Source organism: Haemaphysalis longicornis, unplaced genomic scaffold (genome assembly GCF_048455015.1).
Source record: "Haemaphysalis longicornis isolate Haplotype H1 unplaced genomic scaffold, Haemaphysalis longicornis Haplotype H1 scaffold_6, whole genome shotgun sequence".
Taxonomy (NCBI): domain Eukaryota; kingdom Metazoa; phylum Arthropoda; class Arachnida; order Ixodida; family Ixodidae; genus Haemaphysalis; species Haemaphysalis longicornis.
Window position 1 is genome coordinate 34,884,156 of NW_027526407.1, and position 24,158 is coordinate 34,908,313.

The 24,158-nt window shown below is 46.8% G+C and overlaps 1 protein-coding gene across 3 annotated transcripts in view; it reads left to right on the forward strand.

Annotated features, from left to right (window-relative positions):
• The window catches only part of LOC144142459 (uncharacterized), a 72,606-nt gene that overhangs the window by 45,120 nt on the left and 3,328 nt on the right, over nucleotides 1–24,158 (forward strand). For 2 of the 3 annotated variants that reach the window (XM_077673995.1, XM_077673997.1), the window contains exons 4-7: nucleotides 10,239–10,367; nucleotides 11,373–11,501; nucleotides 12,628–12,712; nucleotides 22,006–22,088. In XM_077673995.1, coding sequence (XP_077530121.1) covers nucleotides 10,239–10,367; nucleotides 11,373–11,501; nucleotides 12,628–12,712; nucleotides 22,006–22,088 — 426 coding nt within the window. Of the gene's footprint in view, nucleotides 1–10,238; nucleotides 10,368–11,372; nucleotides 11,502–12,627; nucleotides 12,713–22,001; nucleotides 22,089–24,158 lie in introns of all 3 variants that reach the window. The other variant, XM_077673996.1, reaches the window with a different exon arrangement.

Here is a 24,158-nt window from a genome sequence, read left to right on the forward strand (position 1 = left end):
GGTGCCATGGGAATTGGTACTTGGCGACTAGCCATCGCACAAAAACACTCACGACGGATGTCTACTGGAAGCCCACATTGGTAACGGCCACAAGCCTGATTTCAATCAGGCATGTAGCCTTACGACCCTCCTGTCACGTCAACTGGACGAGGAGAACATCTGGAGTTCAGAGGACTTCGTTGCCGACCCCACAAGAAGAGACTCGGGTCGAGGAGCGGGAAGTGAGCCATTAAATTTTACAGGGCCTGTATTCCCAACGTAGGAACCTCGGCTCAAACCACTGCGGGCTGTTCTCACCACGGGCTGTATCATCTAGTGGGCTTCCGTGCTCCAACTGCTTGTCGCCAAAATCTGAAGGATCTAGTGCGCGGGACGACTTTAAGCCCACCACTGCCGTACGCGGCTGTGGACTTCGCTCTGACGAAGTCCCAGAGCTGTCTTTACATGCACAAGCTGGCTCAATCACCTCTCGTATTGGCGGAGGTGGTACGTTATACAGCTCCGATATCAGATCATCCTAATTGCCTGGGCTAATCTCGCCTGCTTCTCCAGGCTGAGTTAATCACGACTGCACAGGTAAGGCTAGGTCGGAACGTAAGGTACGAAGCGCGGGTTCCATTATCGTAACACGTGCATTACCTACTATGCGTCAGAGGAAGCCGGGATAGCTCTTTGGTAGGGTTCCTCACATCTTCGAGAAAGCCCTCACGTGGGTACTGTGTGCGTTCCTCCAATTCACGGTGAATGCGGTGGTCGTAACCAAGAGGCCAGAGCTCCGTTCGCAAGCGCGCCTCGAAATCAGTGCTAACTGCGACGGTCTCGCGAGAGGCAATAACTTGATACCCAGCGTTGCAATTCTTGGCTCAGTGTTTCTATGTGGCGCCACACTATATACCGTTACGAATCGCCAAACTAGGTCTTCACACTGTTCAAAATTGGAGGTGCGTAAGCATCAATTACGTGATTATTGTTTACAACGATTGTCTTGCGGTTCGTCAACTGCTCAACTCATAAAGGTTACTTCCTTACAGTGAAGCGAGAAACAACGAATTGTTTTTCAGCAGCTTAAGGATAGAACGGCATTAAAATATCTAATTATACCGTCGGTAGGAGCCTACAATCAAGACCTTCTGAGGCGAGAAAAATGCTTCGACTAATATGGGGCCGTCACTGCCGCACTTGGTAAAACGTCAAAATCAGCAAGCACAGATGCTTTGTCATCTGTGGACCTCTCGTGCCCACTGATGACGGTTTTATCGCAATCCACGAGCATGGAGTCATTTCTGCCTTATCATCATCGTCGTGTGCCCCTGTCAGCTCCGCGGCTCCTGCTTGCAATCACCTGGATCACCAGATAGCCAAGCAACCTCCTAGGGGCATCTGGTATTTTTCAGCAGTGGACGGAAGCACTCTAGTTCCACTGCCTTTCACCGTAGTTTCTGTGAGTGTTATAGTTTCGTTCTTACTGAACCAGACTAGGCCCGCCCTCAACAAGTAGCATTTATTACCTCCGGAGGAACGTGGCTCATTTTCCCTGGCAGTCGTTTTGTGCTTCCTACTCAAAAAGACACAAGCCCAATATTACATTTCAAAGGAATTTTCGTTGTGTGAGAAAAATTGCTGTCGCCGAAATCCGGAAACTGCTACCTCCGGATACAGCTACTACGGTGCTTGAAGAAGACATGGTTTGTCAGAACTGTTTCCGCCGTTTTATAGAGGGTACCCGAAGCACGTCAGAGGAATTTCCCCTCGCACGTGACAAATTTCAGTCTGGGCAAGTTATTGTCGCAAACCTAAATGACTTTGTCAGCAGGCACTTGGCGGTCTCGCCAGTAAAGCAACCGAATGCTGTGCAAAGCACCTCAAGGCTTCCTACGTCAAGGGGAAGGAAAAGGAAGCAATGTCCCAGGCAAATCTAAAATGCCGTACGGAAGCTGAAACGACAGTGACAGCTAAAAAGGCATCATGCGCCAGGCGTATGCCAGTTGCACCTCCTTTCAGGAGCGGTGCCGCTTGCTGACATTGCTGCCAGCCGCCATGACCGCAAAGGAAGTGCAAAGGGTAATCCCAGAGGCGACTAGGCATATCATCAAGAAGGCAAAGAACTGGCAAATTCTCAAGCCGTGTGGTCTACCGTGGATGCCTACAGTAGATACAGAGTGAGTGAAGAAGACATCCGTAGAGTGCTCTCTTATTACACCACTGATAAACTGGACTGCTCAAGGCAAAGCCCCAACAAAAAGGATGTGGTGTGGGCTAAGGCGACAGTGAGCAACAATCAACTTCTAAGTGCTTAATGCACGGTCCTTAGAAGAAGCTTACCGTATCTACAAGCACGCCCACCCTACATCCAGAGTTGGGATAACGAAGTTTGTTTCACTGCGTCCTAACTGGGTGACGTGCGCTCCATACTGCCAGGTATGTGTGTACATATAGTGCGCCAACTTTTACCTGGCCCTAGTAGCCCTCCTAAATGGAAGTGGTCGTTCGTTTTCAGGCGAAACCGTTCTGGATCTTTACACATGTCCGCAGCCTACAGCCACGTGTATTCTTGGAGATTGCGAACGCAGCCCAAATGCGGAAAACTTCAACTTGGATAAGCTCCTCGTTGACTTTGAAGAGGAGGTGCTCATGGACTGCAGGGAACGTGGCGAACTTAATAAAAAGCTATGACCGCGCTAATATTCGTAGAAGAGCTCCAAAGGTTGACGGAAAAATGGGTGCCCCACAACTTCACGAGATGTGTGCAAGCCAGAGCAACACCTGATGCGAAGCAGAACTGCGAAAGGAGCGCGGTAGTGCTACATTTTGATATGCCGAGAGCTGGACGATTGTGCTTCCCGACGAAGTACAAGGTTACTACTCGCACAAGAGCCAAATCTGTCTATTCACTTGTGTTGTAACGTCAAAAAAGGCGACGAGGAATTATGTCTTCATCTGCGACGACCTTAGTCATGACTCTGCCCATGCATGCTTGGCCCTCGCCAAAATCAAGAAGCATTTCGAAGACAACGCACCAATATACGCAATTCTTACGTATGTAAGTGATTGTGCTGCCGCCCATTTTAAAAACAAATACCAGTTCCACGAGATGCCGAACAGTGAATGTAGGGAGACGCAGTAGATATTCCACGCTTCTGGACATGGCAAAAATTCATGCGCCGACGTGGGTGTAACTGTGAAGCACCAAACTACGGCGCAGAATTTGCGTTGAGCGGCCAATGAAGCCATACAAAGCGCAAAGTCCGTGGATACGCTTGCAGGAAAAGTAAAAAAAATACCGTCATGATGCATATGGACGTCAGCGAACTTGCCACATTCAGAGAGATGAAGAAAGAGGAGTGCAAGAATGTCAAGCCGGTACCTGGCATCGAGTCTTATCACATGTGGAAGAGTGTGAAATCACACGGAGGAAATTTAATATACACAGCACGCAACGCGGACTCAGAGTGGCTGCGATGGTTGGGACTAGAGCTTGTTTACTGTTTCAAGGACATTTATAAGAGCACGCTACACCTTTCTTTCATGACTGGAACTGCGCACAAATAAACTGGACCAAGGGAAGAGAACACACACAACACAGTATTCAATATTCAACTATTCAATATTCAACTAGCCCGGCTTTCCACTTTGCTATACCTTTCTTTTCACATTTAACGATCCTATAGATGTAAAAGTAAAAGTTTTGTAGTGGCTTAAAAATTTGCGCTTTTTGACGTTTTGAGGGCACAAATCAAGATTTAAAAAACCGAATTATTTACGATTTTTGGCAACCTGAATGGCGGATAATTGAAAAAGCTTGTCTTTCACATTTCAACTTAACAAGAAGCAGGCAAAACGAAAATACACCCTGAACGCGATGAGTGCTTGCCACACCCCACTATCTGCAGCGTGGTTACTATGTGTTATACTATGTACTATGTAACATTATACTATGTGTGATTACGCAAGATCATAACTGTAAAATATGTGTTTCTGACACAGCACAAGCAAGAAAATGGAAAGGTATGGAAAAAAGGAAGTTTTATTGTCGTAGAAAATTTGAGATATAGGAACTGTTGAGTCAGCACGGATACCCACAATTTGTTTTATTAATAACGCAATTAACACGTGAAAATATGGCTAGTTATGACTACACAGACCAGTTTTCTTTTTCACTCACATCATGTTTTTTTAAGTTGTAAGAACAGTCCAAATTATTTGCCTGTGTTCGTTGCACGCTGATATTCACTTATTAATCAGACAAAAACTCGTGTTCGATGTGACTTTATTTTCCAAAGTTAAAACAATAATAATGCAACACATTTTTGCTGCTTCAGAATATCCATTAATTGAGGGACAATTTCGAAAGATTTCAAGAAAATTGAGAGACCGGATTTTTTTAAAATGACGTCAAAAGTTGGCTCTTTTTTTAAAGATTTTTATTTTCCTGCGTACCTGACATTGCAGCATCTTGAAAAGTTTGTTTTCTACAGAGAAATAAAGGGTACAATTTGTTCCCCTCACCTTTCTAGACTAGACACAAAAAACTGAGAGCTTAGATTGTAAGCCGATGTGTAACAAACATTTTTTTCAGAAGTGCGATTTCTGAACGACATTGCTTTTCCGGCTATCTTGAAAATATTTCCTGAAGATATGCAAGTACGAAGAGGTCAATTTCCCTGCATTGAGCAGAAAAGTTTGCAAATATTTGTTATAGATATTATGAGCATTTAGAACATTTTCTTTTTTTGTTTTATGGGCTACCAAAGTTGCCACACCGGGCACGCTGCGAAGTAGCCTTGCCTAGCCTCGTCTTAATATCTTTTAGTTCACCAAATATGGTGTTTCTCGCTAAGATAGTGTCAGGTCCTTGGTGAGTATACAATATTCTATGCACCATAAAAGATTCGTTGGAAATAAAAAATGGTCATGGCACCATTTTGGCTGTGGTTATCTGAACACACCCACAAGCAGAAAGTTCACATGCTTCCCTCTTTTGAAGCCCAGGTACGCGAAAACGGGTATTGCTTTAGGAGCAGCTACATTTCGTCCACATAAGACAATATTCTTGCAAGCGAAACAGCGTCTGAGTCTGGGTTGCGAAAGCTGTGGTATTCGGATGCCATGGGTGAAGTTCGAATTTTAGAAGTGCCAGTACGCGCTTAGTGTTCGCAAAAAACCCAAGATGGTAGATGAGGCGGGAGTATTCTAAAATCTTCAGAACGATATCTTATGCGACAACACCTTAATGTAAATTGGGCGCAGTTGCATATGTGGGATCACATAACTTTAATGCTTCGCACTAAAGCGTCTACAACAACACCCCCCCCAATCGGGGCACACACACAGTGTTCTTGCTTCTCTCGGGCGAGAGTGTTCTTATCACCGGCGCCCGTGTTTAGAGGCATCGACGCGACGCGTTGGCGCTGAAGTGGTGCCGAAACGCTGCACCACACCAACTCCCTACGCTGATAGGAGCCGTCAGGGTTGAAGAGGTTTGGAGACCCGCACCTGGCGTCCAAAGCTGGTGGTGTAGGGTGCGGGCCTAGGCGTTGCGGGCTGTTGTGGGCGAATTACGGGAGGCGTGCGGGAGTTGGTAGTCTCCTGGGAAAGGATGTATGATGGCTTTAGGCGTTCGATGGAAACGCGAACGTCCTTTCCACTGATTTGCGGGGTGAATGCGTTGTTGTCGCAACGGATGGCTTTATATGGTCCAGAGTAAGGCGGTTGGAAAGGTGCGCGTACAGTGTCGTCGCGGAGAAAGGCATGCGAGCATGTTGCCAAGTCCTTAAAAGCACGAACGGGGTCGGCTTGGTGTGGCGTGCCGCTGGTGATGGGCGCAGCGCGCCCATTGTGCGACGGAGCCGAGCGACGAAGTCTGCAGGGTCCGAGCTGGTTACGTCAGAAGTCGAAGCGGAGAAAAGTTCTGCCGGTAGGCGAAGCGGCTCCCCGTAAACAAGTTCCGCGGGCGTGGCTTGAATGTCTGGCTTAAAAGTTGCGCTCAGACCAAGAGCGACGGCGGGGAGAGCTTCGAGGCAGGTTGAGTTAGGATGGCACATGATGGCTGCCTTGAGCTGCCGGTGAAACAGTTCGCTCATCCCGTTGGCGCAAGGGTGGTAGCTAGTTGTCCGTGAACGCTCGAACCCGGTGGAGAGCCCGAGGAGCCTGAAGAGTTGAGATTCGAATTGCCTTCCTTGATCCGTTGTGACTCGACGAGGAGTGCCGAAGCGTGAAATCCAGCCGGAGAAGAAGGCTGATGCGACGTCTTCTGCGGTAATACTTTCGAGCGGCCACAACTCGGGCCAACGAGTGTAACGATCAATGGCGGTGAGGCAATAGCGGTAAGGGCCGGCTGGTGGGAGGGGCCGCGATATCGATGTGGACGTACTGAAACCGTTCTGGCGGGAGGGGCAATTCTCTGAGTGGCGAGGTGACGTGCCGGGTGATTTTGACGCGCTGACATTTAATGCATGTGCGTGCCCAGGTGCGGCAGTCCCGTTGCAGTGAGGGCCACGCGTACCGGTCAGTCACAAGGCGTGTAGAAGCTCGGATGCCGGGATGACTGAGGTTGTGTAACGGGTTTAAGAGGCTTTGCCGATGCAAAGAAGGGACGTATGGTCTCACTCGTCCTGTTAATATGTCATAGTAGATGCCGTCCGCCGACCCAGGGATGGTAACGTTTTGAAGTTGAAGGGACGAGCTATTCTCGAGGAGCTGCTGGAGTTCGGTGTCCGTTTTCTGAGCTTCGGCGAGGGCGTCAGTCCTAACGGGTGGTAGCTCGACAGCCGAGACGCGGGAGAGTGCGTCGGCGACCCCGTTTTCCTTTCCGCTGATGTGGTGGATATCTGTGGTGAATTGAGCGATGAATGAGAGTTGGTCCTGCTGTACTGGTGGAAGTTTTTTGCGGCGTTGGGAGAAGACGTAAGTGATAGGTATGTGGTCGGTGTATATGGTGCAGTGCTGTGCCTCGAGGATGTGGCGAAAGTGTTGGACTGCTTCGCAGATGGCAAGAAGCTCTCTGTAGTAGGCTGGCCAGGTCGTCTCCGCAGGGGGCGAGGTTGCATCGACGATGCTGCCGGAAGGTGGGGGCGGCTTCGGCGAAGAGAGTTTCTTCGAACAGAACACCAAGGGGCACCAGTTATTTTCCACGCGCTGCATGAGGGAGGCCCCAACGGCGGTGCTAGAGGCATCTGTGAAAAGACTCAGGGGAGCCTCTGGCTTGGGATGGGAGAGCAGCGTAGTGTTGCAGAGGGCAGTTTTGCAGTCTTCGAACGCTTGCGTTAAGGGTGGGGTCCAAGTTACGGGATGTTTGCTGCGTTGACCGGCCAACGCGTCATGGAAAGGGGCCTGATATGTGGCCGCTTTAGGCACGAAGCGCCTGTAAAAGTTGAACATTCCCACAAAACGGCGGAGGTCTTTCGCTGTGGCAGGCAGCGCGTAGTGTTCAAGGGCCAGGATGCGGTCAGGCAAGGGTCTAGGTCCTTCTAAAGAGATTTCATGGCCAACAAACGTGACGACGGGGCACCGAGCATGCTCTTCTGAACGTTTATGAGTAAGCCGTGTTCGTCGAGACGCTGGAACAGTTGACGAAGTTGTTGGCGATATTCCGTTTCGTTGGGGGAGAAGATCAAGATGTCGTCTAGGTAGACGAAACAGAAGTCCAGGCCGGGGACGGCGTCGTCGATGAAGCATTGAAAGGTTTGTCCCGCAATGCGGTAACCAAAACTCATGAAAGGGAATTCGAATAGTCCGAAGGGCGTGATAATTGCGGTCTTTGGGATGTCATCCGGGTTGACAGGAATTTGTGTGTAGGCCTTCACGAGGTCAACCACTGAGAAGATAGTGCTGCCGTGTAAGCGGTGAGCAAAGGCCTGATAATGACGGACGGGGTACCTGTCGGGGACGGTGCGGGCGTTGAGGGCGGAGTAATCTCCGCAGGGGCGCCAGCCATTGGTCTTCTTTGGTACTAGATGAAGCGGTGAGGCGTAAGGTCAATCCGAGCGCCGGGCAGTACCTTCACGAAGCGTGGCTTCGAATGCGGTCTATGCGATTCGTAGGCGGTCCGGGGCTACGCGAGGGGCGTGGCATGAGACCGGGGGGCCGGGGGTAGTACAGATGTAGGGCACGGTTGAGTGGCGCACCTCTCGCGGACGCCCGCTAGGTCGAGTCAGGTCGGGAAATTCTGCGAGGATGGCATGGTATGACGATTGGTTCCCAATGGTGAGTGGCTTAACGTTAGGCTGCTGGGTGGTCGCACGTTGCCCCGGCGTGGAGAGGTCTGTTGTAGCGTCGATAAGTCGGTCATATCGGCAGTCAGGTAGAAGATTGTAGTACGCCAAGACGTAGGATGATCAGCTCTGGGACGTCGGCGATGACGACATTCCATGGGAAATCCCGAGACAGGTTTTTAAAGTTGTTTTTAAGGCGGAGCGAGCCGTAGGTCTTAATGCTCGAATGGTTCACCGCACTGAGCTCAAAGGACGTGCAAGGACGCTTGTCATGCCGGAGGGTTCGGGGAAAGCAACAGATGTCGGAGCCGCAGTCGACGAGGAACCGCCGCTTAGTGACTTGGTCGGTGACAAATATGCGACGGCCTCTAAGTTGGCAGCTCGCGGCCGTCTCTACGGGCTGCCGTTGAAGTTTCCCTGACGTCCAGCTGAGCAAGGTGGTTGACATTTCCGGGCTTTGTCCCCGAAGAGGCGATGGTAGTAGCAGCGGCCGTTATCATTTCCGTGCGATGAAGCGGCGTTGTTGTCTTGGCTTTGGGAGCGTACGCAGCTTCGGGCTTTGATCCAGGCGCCTTTCAATTGAGTCCAGCTGACGAATGATTTCGTCGATACGGCGCGCGAGCTCGTCGCTGGACTGTCGGGTGTCAACGGCGTTGACGGTGAGAGGCGATGCTGGCAAAGAAGTCTCGACGACTTGGTCGGCGATGTGAGAGAGCTGGTCCAGCGGCAGATTCGGCTGCACCTGGAGGATGGCCTGCGGTTATGAGTGTAGACGCTGAAGCCAGATGATACGGAGGAGAGAGTCGTCGCCCGGTGCGCTGCCGAAGAGGTCACGCATGTAACGGAGAGGCTGCGATGGCTTGCGGTCACCGAGTTCTTCGTGCTTGAGTAGGTGACGCACCTTCTCGCCTTGTGAGGGTGAAAGCCAGCGGATCAGTTCCCTCTTCAGGTGTAGGTAACGGTCATCAGCCGGGGGATTTGTAAGTATATCGCGAACCTCAGTCGCGTAGCGAGAGTCTAGATGGGCGACGACGTAGTCGTAGCGCGTCCGTTCCTGGGTGATGCGTGCCGTGGAAAACTGCGCCTCGACTTGAGCGAACCACCCGTCAGGAGCCTTTGCCCAAAACAGTGGAAGTTTGACGGCGACGCGACAGACGTCCGTATCTGTGGCGGCCGCAGCAATGGAAGCGCCTGAGGTGGCAGCGACCGCTGAAGCGAAGCTTTGTGGGGTGTGGCCGAAGCGGGGCGGTGCGCGATCGTTGGGACGAGTGCGCTTCATTTTGATGGCGCTGCTGCTGTTCCCGGAGCTGCTGCTCTTGGTTCTTGATCACTTGCTGCTAAGCCTGCAGTTGTTGTTGCAGTTGTTGTACTTCTTGGTGAAGGGCAGCATGGGTTCCCTCGTCGGCCATTGCGGGGCGGTACGTTCGTTTTCCGGGTCACCAGATGTGGGATCACATAACTTTAATGCTTCCGCACTGAAGCGTCTACAACAACAAGCCCTGAATTGGGGCGCACAAACAGTTTTCTTGCTTCTCTAGGGCGAAAGTGTTCTTATCGCCGGCGCCCGTGTTTAGAGGAATCGACGCGACGCGCAGGCGCAGAAGCGGTGCCGAACCGTTTCGCCACACATGTAACTACGAACAATTTGCTCTCCTCCGTTTCATGTCAAAACTTTTTGTCACCTCATGAACTGCGGACATCATTTATAATGAACATATACCGCCAAGTTTTTTTAGCTACCGCAATACAATAAAAATTATATGTTAAAAGGTGAAGGCCAATTACTCGATGAAGGGAAGAAATGAGGAAACTAGGAGGCGCAAATGAATTAGGGACAGGAGCGCGGTGAAGGAGCGGTTGGAGGTAGATGGGGGAGGCTTTCAACCTGCAGTGGGCCTAGAGGACTGTTGATGATGATTAGTATTATGATTCTTTAGACACAATGAATCAAATGAATCATTTGACGATCATTAGGTGTAACTGGTTGCGGAAGGCTGCATGTAAGTTTCTATTGAATACCCGACGCAGGTTCAACAGGCTCTAGTGATACGGATGACAGCAGCGAGGAAGAAAGTAAAAAGCGCAAAAAAAAGAAGCCACCTAGGGTTCCACAAAGCGACGCCGACGCAAGACCGAGGAACCGAAATAGGGGATCAGGTAAGTCATAAAATGTTTAAACACTGCATAATGTGGAATATTGGAACTGTACCCATCTGTACAAAGGGGGTGCTATGTTGATGCAAGAGGAAGGACTTCATTGCTCCTCTGATGTTTGGTTGTTAGCTCTGGAAAAGGGTTTGAATAAAGTTCAAATAGTACTTATCTGCATCAAACGTATACTTCAAATTTATAGCACTTTAGAGGTTTTACGTCTGCCTTTGCACAAGATTTACTGTTTTTTGTTTCATTTCCTTATATTTTAACACAAAGTAGTGCAATGTGTTTCTCGTTTCCACAAAGCACTACGAACTACGACGGTTGCACAACGAGGTACTTTTACACACTTAAGCGGCAAGAGGCGACAAATATAAAACTTCCAAAGTGATTTGGCGTGGCAGCACGCATATGTTAGAGTAACAATGGAGAATACGGGAAGTTTATTTACTTGCGAGCCGAGATGCGCCACAAGAGCTATTGTGTTGAAGTAAGATAAAAGTGGTCGGGATTAAAATTGTTTATATTAAGGGAAGAGGAGGAAGACCTGTATTGGCAAACCTGTGGCATGCAGATATCGCAGGAGTTGTCCATTTGCTGGAGCCCTGGCGCAGTTTATTACAGAGGAAACGACTGTAATATCCAGGGAGCACACCACTCGCACACAGCGCCAACAACGTCTTAGAAGTGAACAACCTTTTCAATGTATTGGCGGGCGGGGCACCGTTGATTCAAAGAAACTAGTTTTCGCAAATTATGATTTCCACGGGTTCAAATAAAGGGTTTTCATCTATTTCACAACCCTAAAGAGCACGTATTCTGCGTTACACAGCTCTGTAGAGCCCAGAAGAAAGTACTCGTCGATGGGAAAAAAATAAAAATGCATACCCGTAGTCAGTCTAGTATTCTGCTGTAAATTAGACAATGAGACAATTTCGCGGTATTTTAAAAAAAAAAACTTCAGTGGCAGGATGCGCTGCATAAGCTTTTTCCAAACAATATGCGCAGGTAGAGGAGCCCCGAACGCCGCTGGGGATAGCAGTGAGGAAGACGGTGGCCGAAGCAAGAAACCCAAGAAAAATGATTCCTCAGAAACCGATAGAGAAGAAAATACCAGCAATCAAAGGAGGGGTAGAGGTAAGCAACCCCATTGGGAATAGCCACAAGATGTAATTATGGTATCGCACAATTCTGTGCAAAAACGAAGTTATATTGATGCAAGAGAGGGCCCTTTGTTGCTTCTATTATCTTATAGTTTTAGCGAAGAGCGAAACTTTTCATTTTGCTAAAAACGTATTTCTCCACATCATAGGTCAATTCAGAATTGAATACGCTAGCGAAAGAAAGCACCTATTTAAGCTAACAATTCTGAGTTTTTATCTGCTATTACTTTTGCTTTACACTCACTCCTTCTATGGCTTGATTTTGTTTTCTTGCAACCTGGACGCGTGAAATATACTTTAACATATTTATATCTTGAATAGGATATCGGAAAGTTTAAACAACAGTGTGCGATATAATGGCAAGAGCGCCAGAAGACAGCGCTAGAGCACTTCGTGTTGGAGCGGGCTTACGCTCACAGACTAGTGTTGAAATATAGTAATAGCTCCTTCTTTTGTTAAAAGCGTAGGTACGCCACGGGGTCACCACTATAAAGGTGCGTAAAGGTCGCCTCATAAATGTTGTTACAGGACCGATTAATTCAAAATAGGGTTAGACAATCTATGGCTAGTGACACATAAATATCAAACGGTTCGAAAGTGGCGGTGGTGCAGCCAGATTACAACCTCGCTCCTCTCTTCCTTCGTTCAGCTCCGTAAATGCTGCAGCCGCATAGTTTGTGGCCGGTAATAAATGAGTATTAACGTTGTTCTGAATGCCCAAAAAGGTTCAGGCTACGGAGCAACAAAGCTATGGAAAATTTCATATGGTATGAACAGTATCGGATGGGTCAGCATTCATGCTCAGCTGGATGCCCCGAAAATTGAGACCCTAGCCAAGGCAAATGCCAATCTTCAATTGTTGTGCCAATGATTATGAGTGAACAGCCGTCAATCTTGGGGCAATCGCAAATGATTTTATCAACGATTTCTCACCTCCTTGTAGAAGTACAGTGTAAATCACTTCAACAACTGCTCGAAACATTCATTCTGGCCTTCAGTGCTCCAAACAACACACCAAATTTAAAAAGGAAAACAATAATCCAAACAAATCTTTCCGTAATCTTATAATTGCATCACTTCGTTTAACATACAATGCGCAGGTCCACAAAGCCAGAAAAAAGCGAAGGGAAGCAGCGAGGAAGATTCTGAAGAGAAAAAACGCAGACCGAGGAACCGTCGAGGTAGGTAGCCAGTACAAGATGCACATTCGATGGACATACTCTTTCTGTACACATCATTGCAATCAGAATAAAGAAAAAAAATTTTATTAGAGAGGGTAAACACATTGGTAGGCTGGGAGATTGAGGGAAGTAGGTAGGCGGCTGAAAGTTTATAGGTTGCATCCGGTGTTCCACGCCTGAAGAGCGCGTGAACTCCTACAGAGAAAGCAGCATCTGCAGTGTACTGGCGTGTTACAGCGGCGTTTTCCAGTCCCGAAGTAGCTGGACTCCGGGCCGGAGACACTTTAAATGAAGCGTTTGAAGACCGGGACACTCCTACAGCGTGTGGTGTACATTCGAGGTGACTTCTTTGGAACAGGAGGTGCAGGCAACAGCGGCCACAAGATCCTTGTCAGTGTGCTGGTGGCATTTGAGTAAGCGCGCCAGATGGCTAGCACATCCTCGGAGAGCACGGTGCCAGGCTGTGTCCTCTGCAGAAGCACCTGTGCGCCACGGGGCAATTCAACGAATAGTGGGCCTGAGTCTGACAAAAACAATCACAAACAAAAATATTACGCAGCAATAAACGTAATTTTCTGCTGCAATGACGTGCCGGGAAACATTTTTAGAGCATAGTTTTATTTAAGATTTGGGAAACGCCGATCTCCAACGTTTTCAGTCGGTTATATCGCGGAGGGCTTTTGGCAGTTCTGTAGGTCTTGGTTGTCACCAATGGCGATCTCCAGAACTGCAAAAGTGTTCTCTAGAGTGCATGTCGACAGATGTATAGAGCCCTCATAAAAAAAAATTTAAGATAAACGTTGAGATTTAGATGAGATGTAGAAGTAGAATGTTTTGGTACAGTTCCACATAATTTGCACTTATAAAGCTTTTGTTCTTTTTTGCCCTGTTAAAAAGAAAATGTATTTTCGTATACTTCTTCATCCCTGTGGTTACTCGTTTTTTTCTTACTCGAAAATTGCGGATTCCACGACGACGTCATTTATCCTGGGAACCAAGCAGACACAGATGCACATTTTGGGCTTGAGCAGGCCTTTTTTTTCCTAGGAGTGCTTTGTTTAGGTGGGGCACAGATCATCCGGACAAACAGCACCGCTTCTCTAAAGCGGTGTTTCTTTGTGTCCATGGTCCACGTCCTAAAACTGTGAATAGGCGTCAATGTAGTGCTGTAGTATGTGCAAAAGAGCTGATATTTTTGAGCCATTTGAAATAAGTACCGATCAAAGAAAAGTTGCGACCTGAAGTTTCGATATACTTTAGTTCATGCAATAAGTTTGAAGGTCATATAACAATTTTACCGCTGCTTGAGGAAAATATTGATGGAAAGGAGTCTTCAGCACACCTATTTCATGCCTATGACTAAGGACAACTCATTTTATTGCCATCATAGAGAACCTTCGCGAATACGCCTAGTTAAATAACATTACACGGCAAGAAAAAAAATATAGAATGAATTACACAGATGCCTCATTCCACGCCAAACATCCCAGAGAGCTTGCTTGACCATCGCAGATTACATTATAAAAATTCGTGGTTGATCACTTCCCTCCCCGATTCATTCTTCTAGCCGATTTTTTTGGCGGGAAAAATGTATGTGTCTCTTACAGCCATTTCAAAGCAGCGGCGGTGATGAAAACCTATGTTGCAAAAAAGCATTCGCAAAAAAATTAGCAGTGGCTTAGCTCGGCTATGCCAGGATATACGTAACGTGAGCTAAGATTCAGCAATCCAACCCAATCCAATCCAATCCATTCCAGTCCATTCCAGTCCAGTCCAGTCCAGTTCAGTCACTGTTCCTCGCGCATGCGCAGCACGGCTCTCGAGGAGCCACGCTAAACGGCTATCAAGCGGCTCCGGCGCAGCGTCAGACTTGGCTACTGCGCAACGCAGGTGCACAGGTGGGCAGGCGCCGGCGCCAGAGCGTCTGCCGCGACTATGACGTCTCCCCTCTAGAACGCGCAGAACGGCGAATGTGCAGCCCCAATTTTCTACACACCCGTACTCCAATTGTATTGGAATCCAATATAATCCAATTCAATCCGATCTAAATGTAATCCAATGCTCCTCGCGCGTTCGCAGCACGGCCTTTCAAGGTCCATGCGAAACGGCTCAACCTCGGCCAGTGTAACGCTACAAAATAAAGTATTACGTAAAGCGCAGTGAAATAATTCCAGGTGATAGAAAAAGAATCGCGCTTCCTTGCTACAATGAACTGACAGTTGTTAGTGTGTTTTAAAACGGTCTTTGGATGAAGCAAAGTGGCGTCTCTGAGCTATTGTTACATTTTTAGAGCTATTGAAAGTTTGTGGAGACAATGCCGCTGCATAGATTGTTTATATTGGTGACGGAAAGTGCGGAACAAAAATATTGAAGTCGGGAAGCGGGTAGTTTCTGCGCGATAAAGAAATGAACTTTGAAAAAAATTGCTAAATTGTCCGTGTTCGGACGCTTCTCGCGCTGTGTGGCGTTTTATGTAAAAATACAGGCTTAATCTCATTTGAAAGGGTGTACAAAGGGGATTTATTTTAGAAATTATAATCGGAATACTCTTTGTTTTAAGCCAGAAAATTATTTTTATATTGAGCACCTGCAACGGTCCCTGAGAGCGGGCCGTAAGTCCGCTTCACTGCAACGACCATTCCTGCGGGGCAGCAGAGTGGTGGGGCGTCAGCGCAGGTTACAGCATGCTTCGTTGGTTTCTTACGATGCTGCGGCATGTAAATGTGACTCCACATGCATCAGTGTGCCTTCCGCAGTGCCGGAAACGAAGGGGGATGTTAACGTTCTGTAGTTCTTTAACTTAGTTCTCTGAATTACCAGCGTCAGTATAGGTCTCTTTGGAAATACTTTTTTTTGCAAACTATCTACGACTTTTCTGCATGTTCCGGAGCAACAGGCACGCGAAGTTACGCGGATTCGAGGCAAGGACGGGGCTACTGGATCGCAGGTATTTGCTCCATACTAGAGAAAATATTTTAAAGTTCTTCCAAATTTTCCGAACAGTTTTTAGGCACTGCAGACGATCTCAAGATGCACTACGTCATAAACAAACAGGCGGAAAATTTATTGACGGAGATAAAAACCAACCGAAAAATCAGGGGAAGGATCTTGTTTTAGACCTCGCAAGGAATTAGAGCTTCGTCGTGCAAGATGCCCGACAAATGTGCCACTGAGTATATACGGAACCCACGATACACCAATTCGGGGCATGCCATCTTTCAGAATTCCCGAGAATCTCTGTGTAAACTCCCCGTCATTTAGGATTGCCTTGCCTTCACGATAGTCGCCATGGATACATTTCAAGCTAAGGCATTAGCATTTAGTAAACAAGAATTCCCTCGTGTCCGAAGAATTCAGTCCTGTTCTGTGGACAAATAATTGAACCACATAACTTTTTTACATGGGGAGAAAAGAACAGTAAAGGTGTGTCCCTGCTCAGGGGGCGAAATGAAATGGTTGAGGAAAAAAGGCAACCCTCAAGAAGGTTTGAGAATTGATTTGAGAGGTACGCGCATCTTTCACCACTTAGTACCATAACCGCTAACAGCTGTCAATGCTGGGCTCATGTCTTCCTCCGCCACTGGTACTTTCAAAAGTGCAAAGAAACCAATTCGGCGACCGCGATGAAAAGTGCAAACTCTTAAATGTGCATCAAGAGCACACCAGCAGCTGATCTTCTAGCACATCTGTATCACCTTCATGAACGCAGCGTTGCAAAATTCGTTAAGAGCACCAACAAATGATCTGCCTTTGACGCCTTTCCGAAATTCAGTACCAGCCAGCCCCACTTTAGACCAGCTAGCCGCGTAAAAACTCAAAACGCGCGTGACCTGCGGTGACGGCCCGCCTCTCCGCGGCCGCGCAGGAATAGTCGTTGCAGTGAAGCGGACTGACGGTGTGGCTTCCAGGGCATTGGTGGGAGCTCAATATAAAAATTGTTTTCTCGCTTAAAGATGTCGAAAGTCTCCGGTTTAACTTTCTGAAATAAATTTCCTTTTCACGCCCTTTCAAATAACTTTAAGCCTGAATTTTGCATAGAGCGCCAAACCGAGCGATAAGCGTCTGGTCATGAACAATTTCGCAAATTTTTTAATGTTCATGTCTTTATCGCTCTGAAACTACCCACTTCCCGAGTCGTAAATTTTCTTCGGCACTTCCCGTCACAAATATAAACAGTGTATGCAGCTGCATTGTTTCTACAAAACTTTCAATAGATGTAAAAATGTAACAATTGCTCAGAGACGCCACATTGCTTTATTGCAAAGCCCATGTTAAAACGCACCAGCAACTGCCAGTGCATTGCAGCAAGGAAGCGCGCTTCTTTTTCTATCATCTGGAATGATTTCACTGCGCTTTGTATGTTACATTACTTTTGCAAATGCCTCTTCGCAACAAAGGTTTTCAACACCGCCGCTGTTCTGAAATGTCTGTAAGAGACAGACATTTTTTGCCGTTAAAAATCGGCTAGGAGAATCAATAGGTTAGACAAGCGATTAACCACGCATTTTTATAGTGTAATCCAAGATGTTGGAGCAAACACATGTGATGGTTGGCGTGGGTGACCCAGGAAAACTAGCAAAAGAATATCTTGATTCGCTGAAAATGTGGCCAAAAACTATATTTTTCTTCTGCCACTTCAGCGTAACTCTTGCTTTCTTTTATTTTTAACTTCTTGTTGTGTTTTATTTTCCTCGGGATTTTTGGACGGTCAGTAGAAAGATAGTTTTTCAACTCGATTCAGCTAGCTCCCAATCGAACGACCCGAGTGCCATCTGGCAGAGAAGCACCAATCTGTTTGGTGCTAATTTTTTGTTCTGCTCTCCAAATTGCAATGCTGCATTTCTCGCTTTTAGGGCAGAAGACTTAGATCTCGAAGTTTTGTAGAACGCGTTTTGAGGTGCGAAAATTTCTTGGAAGGTACAAAAGTTAAAAGCAATGGCTGAACGAGGGAGGAGGAATACCTTTATTGCAAGAGGGGGCATGTATGACTCGGTGGGGAAGGAGAGGGACACGGAGGAAAAAAGGGAAAAAAGAAAAAGATATCATGGTCCAAGGTTAAATCACTTGAATTGGTGGACAGCATTTCAAAGTCTATGGTTCCCTGAATACATGGTTCATTGATTTTGTGAAAACATAGGTGCTACGTTTATAAGAGGAGTCAGTCCAGGTTATCACACAGTTGTATAGATGACTGGTTATTGAGTGTTCTATTATTTTCTCTAGCGCTGAGGGGTCTGCTCGAACGGGTTGCAAATGCGCTTCTTCGTCTGCGGGTGTGTAACCGAGTTCCAACTGGGGCTCGCGTACAGCCGTGAAGTGTCCACAGTGCTATATCAAATGATATAGTTTAGAGATGCATGTCCCGTCACAATACGATCAGCGTTGGATGTGCGAGCTAGCTCCGTGGGCCCGTTTATGTACTACATGACGGGCTAGTGCCGTGCTAGCATAGATTGTATAAGCGATCATGTCCCCCGAGCGTGTGAGCTCCTGTAACGGGCCTTGCAAACCAACTGGGATGGTATCTTGAAGCCTTTTGCAGCGCTCTGCCTTGAATTTCCTTATGTAAAATTACCAGTCTGGTCGTGTTAGGTGTTGCAACAGGGCACTGAAAACTTCTCCATATTTGTCAAGTCTCCCCGGGGCGGTGGGGAAAGCCATGTAGTTGCCATGCGCCCCAGGCGTGTGTCCCGGGGACCAGACCATGCGCAGAGAAATAGGCCTTACAATTTAACGTCTCGGATGGCATATAGTATATTCGTGGCCGTATAATTATGTGAAAATGTTCTGTTCAATTATTTAAGGGCGACGTGGGAATCCCTAATGATGCCAAATTCCCGGGCTGGGAGGGAGTCGCAATGGTCGTGGATGGAGTAGACAGGGCCCAGGACACCCATGAGTTCGGCTTTTTCATCTAAGCCCAATGTATTGGAGATCTTCAGGGAACGGTTTAGCAAAGGGGCATCCGAAGATGTTCATGCCATCGGAGCCTCATTGGCGTGCACGGGGGTGTCCATGAAGATGTCGACTTCGTTCTCCATCTTGTCGTTCTTTATGGTACGAAGGTATAACTTGCGTGCTGTCACATGCCACTGCGCTATAGGGCGACGCCGAGGGATGCCAATCGCAGGTCGCCCCCAGGGTAGAAGGGACAACGAGTAACCAGTGGGCTTCGATGAGGGTATCAAGGGAGGGAAGGGCTACAATTAGGTGAAGAATGTGTACGGGGGTGTATAGGGCAAGATCACTAATTGTACGAAGAAGGTGACGATTTAATATATGGAGATGGTTTGCGTGAGCTGAGCGAAGATCTTATGCCAGAAAGCCGTAACTGAGGCAACCATGTGCCATTGCATGGCCAAGCATTGTACAAGCCTGTTGATCGACACCATCAAACTTATTGGATAGGCGGAGGGTGGCATGCATGGTGTTGCGCCGAGTTGCTTTCAGATTAAGGACCCATTTATTGGCGCTATTAGAACTGCTAATGGGCAGAATGTTGACATTATGAGAATTTAGCTGCGTATCCCTGATCTGGATGGAAACGACCTGATCTGAATTTGAGCCATTCTTGCCGTCAACGGTGAGTAGCTCTGTTTTAGTACAGATGGTCGCAATTGAAACTGGGAAAGGGAGCATTCAAGGCTGAATACGGCAGCCTGGAGTTCCGGATGGATGGGGCTTTTAGAGGGATAGTCATTAGCTCCTGCCCAGAAAACTACGTAGTCCGCGCAAAAGGTAAACCTACCAGCGATGTCTTGTAAGAGTTTTAAATGCGGAGCATTTCTTAGGCTTGGCTTGTCCTGCGTCGTTGATGGCGGCGCCGTCCACACGCTCACTGCGCATGCGCAACTCTCCTCCTTACACCCACAGCTCCGCGATACTACACCATAAAAAAAAGAAATAGTTAGCGCCGCCCGGTTTCGATCCCACGACTCTCTGGCCGCAACGGGAGGTACGCGGTGCTCTTAACACTACGCTACAAATCCGGGACAGGAGCAAGTGCTACGAACGCGCCTTATGCCCTTGACTCATTCAAACTACGTCAAGAAAGTACTGATACAACGAATGCACGCGAAGCTGAACGTCAACGGAAACGACGAACTGAAAACTTTAGATGGGGATGCTGAATTTCCCGTGGGAAAGCTGTGGCGGGAAGAGCCACGCGCCTTGCAGCTCAACCAGCCCCGTCCGCAGCGCCTCTGATGCTGATTGTGGCAGGATGCCCCTAGGGATTGGCCAACCAAAGAATCCATCACGAGATAGGTTCGCGTTCAACCACCGTCGTCATCTTCCCGTAGGAGAACCGCCGAAGAAGAAGAAGAACGAGAAGACAAAGCTGCGATGGGGAGGGCGTGTACATTGCTCTCAGCCGGTGCACCAATGTCAACAACCTTTACCTTTGTATGTTCATCCACGTAAATAAATCAGTTGTTAGTTTGCGCTTCGTCCTCTGTTGTAGTTTTTCTCGTCCTTGTTTATTAGTCAAAGTTTAAGCGCTTTCCATTCAAGCTAAGCAAAACCTTTACCTCACCAAAGCTGACGGAGACTACCGATTCTACCACAAAGACAACATCGACAAGAACATGATGGACGAGTTTCGGCGCCCCGAGAACCACCACCTACTCACCGTAACACAACAGCACTTGCGTGCCTTTGACACCGGTGTCGACCCGGACGTGGAATTCGCTCTGGCGATAGTAAAAACCAGATCACTCAATATAACGGCAACACAATGGAACCACACGGAACCGCCACGATGCTTCGCAACCTCATCAGGGTTCCCCACGGGAAGATGGTGTAATTTTTTTGTGCCCCCAGTTCATGGCTAGGTTAAAAAAAATTGGAGCTAAGATCAAGCCTTGTGGAACACCGCGATATAAATAGAGAGTGCTAGGGTAGTGCATGGAAGGATTTAGTCGGATGGGTTGTTGCTGAAGGAAATTTCTAACCCAATCTTGAGCGTTTCGACTAGGAAATGCACTAGCCAATACCTGCAATAGGCGCGATTGGATAAAATCGTCGAAAGCTTTGTGAATTATCAATGCAATCACATACCCTGGAAAATCCGTGTGACCAGTTCAGTTAATGTCGTTATGGACGAGCCACAAGTGGTCATGAGTGCTCAGATGAGGTGGAAAGCCTGTGAGAGTGGGGTGGAACCGTCTGGAGCACTCAAGGTGGTGTATTAGTGTGTTTGTTATCATTCTCTCAGTGAACGTACTTAGGACCGGAGTTAATGCTACAGGGCCCAAGTTCTGGGGGTATTCTGATTTTCTTAATTTCATGCCAATTAGTGCTGTCTACTCCATCTATATTCATTAATGAAGCCTTCAAGCTAAGCCCGTAGGTTTATTAGTTTCTTCTGGTCTAATGCCACTGGCTTATAGCCCGGTGAGTAGAATTGTTCCGCTGGTTTTATTATCTATTCAAGAGCGTGGGTGAAGTTCTGTTTGTTTTATAGTACGTACATTCTGCCTTTCCCAATGGCTACTTGTTAGTATATTTTGAGCATCGGTATTTATCAGCGCTTTATTCAATTATTTCCGTTATGTAAACACGAATGTCGTTCATTAACTTCTCTTAATAAATTTTGACACCTAGGCAAATTTATGTTAATCCCTCGTGATCGGCAATTCTAGTTTCCTACGTTTAGCTATCAGTTGCTTTGTTTTCTGAATTAATTTCCGAGTTTCTTTCTTAGAGGGCGTTTCTCGTACGTCTGCTGTTGACTCGGTGGCTACCCTTGTTAGGTTGTCATTTGGCATGTCACATTGTACTCGTTCTCCCCTGATCAATGCGAAATTTGTTCTGAATTCAAACTGTTGCATTCTTGCTTTGGCATAAGGTGGCGTTGTCATACTTATCGCTAGTTTCCTCTTCATTTGTTGAGATTCGGTGTTATTTTGACCTAACAACGCTGCTTACTAGAGGCGTTGCTACGGAACTTCGATAGCGCCTCTGCGCCCTTCAGGATTGTCGCTTAGAGTGAACACTACAGTACCCTCGAAGTAGGGTGCCAAAGTAAGAGGCTCCTGCGCAGGACGTGGGTAGAGAATATCCCTATGTTGTAATTTAGGGACGTCTGTAAAAAACTGTTGGTACGTTCATTCGGAACACTAGGGTATACCAACTACCTTGCTGCAGTTCAGTGCTTTACTACTGAATACAGCTTCTTTCTCAATACTTGCGTACTTGTATCGCGAACCATATTTGTGTATACGCATGTGTTAAGAAGCCTTTCAGTATGCCTCGTTCCTTGGTAACTTTTAGTTCGCCCTTTTTGCTCACAGGCAGAAGCAGATACAAGCGATCTGTTATGGATGAATTCGGTCTTATGGGAATTAAAGGAATGCACCATGCTGCGGACAATGTACCAGGTAAGGAAGCAAATTTATATTTCCACTGCTGATTTTCCGCCCCCTGAAACCACATACCCAGCACATGGCAGTTTTTTGGACACGAAGCCGCTCCTTTTTCGCAACAATATACTGGGAAGTTTTGAATTTTTTCATAAACTGATAGTTTGTTTTTACCTTAACACCCCAGGCAGAGTTGCAAGTACAACCCTATAGGAATATAGGAACGACCTTTTCTGGATAATGTAGGTGGGAGGGTAAAGCATAACTAATTGGGAAGACGCAGTTACGATCAGTCAGCGAGAACGTAAATGCCCATAATGAGGGGCCTAAAAAGACTGGCACCGTCTGATAGGAAGATCATAAAAATGCGGGCATGACTTCCACTTTTGAGGGTATTCAGTCGCAGCATGTCGAATACCAAGTATATAGCGTAGTCAATGCAAACTGTCTGAGAGAAGCTACTCCCTTGTAAAAATTATGGGGACATGAAAATTTCAAAGTGAAGAGGGAAGTTTTGTGCGTAGATGCAAGGGGACCTATTTAAAAATTATAGCAGGTGCTGCTACAAAGGGAATATATTTTCCGAAATCCCTTCAGCAATATTTGTGTCTGAAAGGAACAATTGTCGAGAAAACGTTAGGCTGAACAAGATGCTGAAGACAGGCAAAGAAACTTGTCGGCCTCATAAAACGTGTCCAGAATTTAGTAAGAATACTGGCTTTTTCACGTCGCAAACCAAGCAAAAAATTTCGTCCTTGCGGTGGTGTATTTTGTACTCGCGCAAAAGCGATGTTGGCCCTTTGGAGATTCTTGACTGTTCTTGGTTTGCCTGAGGTGATAGTGGTGTAAAACAAAGTTATGCATATACAAATTCATAAAAAAACTTGTTTGAAGCTTTGCTGAAAACTTGAAACGACTGATTATGCCAACCAACCAAATTAACTTTTGATATTAACAATACGGAAGTGGTTCAATTTGATGTAACTAAACGGCTTAAAAAATGGTACATTTGCGATCGTTTTTACTTGCTTCTTTACTCAAAATAACGCATATTGGGCAATATTGTGTATGTTCATAACAAAGACCAGACCGAATTCATTTATTGTATTCCACATCAAATCAATTACCTCTCAACCACCATAAAATAAACTCCTAATAATAGCTTAAATTGTTATAGTTCTACACCGGAAAATGTGAAAGGTTGTAAAAATCATAATGACACAAAAAAGCAGCGTGAAGCTCGCGCTCTTCGTGCTGCTGAGCAGATGATACATTGATAGTAAAAGTACTTGCACCCTTAATCAATTGTGTAAGTGGTGCGGGAGTACAAATGGCGGTGTTTTAATAGGTTCTTGACACCTTGCCCAGAAATCCGGCCTTGTTTTCACCTCATCTTTTATAGGTAGAAATTAACGAGGAATATTTGTGCCCCTTGAGGTTGACGAATATTTTCTCGTACAGGTCTTTCAAAAAGTACCTTCAAAAACACTTGAGTATAAATTTCTCCGATTCCTCGTTGGCCCTAAGCTAAGTAGAAATAAGTAGCAAACTAGCGAAGTTTTGATAAAGAAGCGAACATTAACCATAATAACCCTTATAGATGCAAAGGCGAAGCAGCGGAAAAGAGACTGCAGCAAAGTAGCCAGTGACAAATTAGAACACCAGAACGCAGAATGTGAAGCTTTTGAATCGGTTTAATTTGAGAAAGAAGCATTATTTTCATAAGCACTGCGCTCCGAGTACATCGCCAGCACGTTATTCTCGCTGTTAAAACTTTCAACAAAATAAAACCTGAACAAAAATTTATCCCCATAAACACGTCAATGCATAAGTAATGTAGAAAGCTAAAAATCATTCTATACACTGCCTAAACTTCGAATGCTCAAAATCTCAAGGACCCAAACGGCTTGGAAGGTTCTCGTGGCGGCAGCTCTCATCAAATTTCCGGTTACACAGCTTTCGCCACTCCGGGTACAAGTTTATGAGTTAGCCATTGGTTTAATTCCTTTAACTGGTGGTCCTGCGTCTAAGTGGTTAAAAATTCTTCTAGAAACTAGAAATGACCTTCTAAATTTTTTGTCATATCCT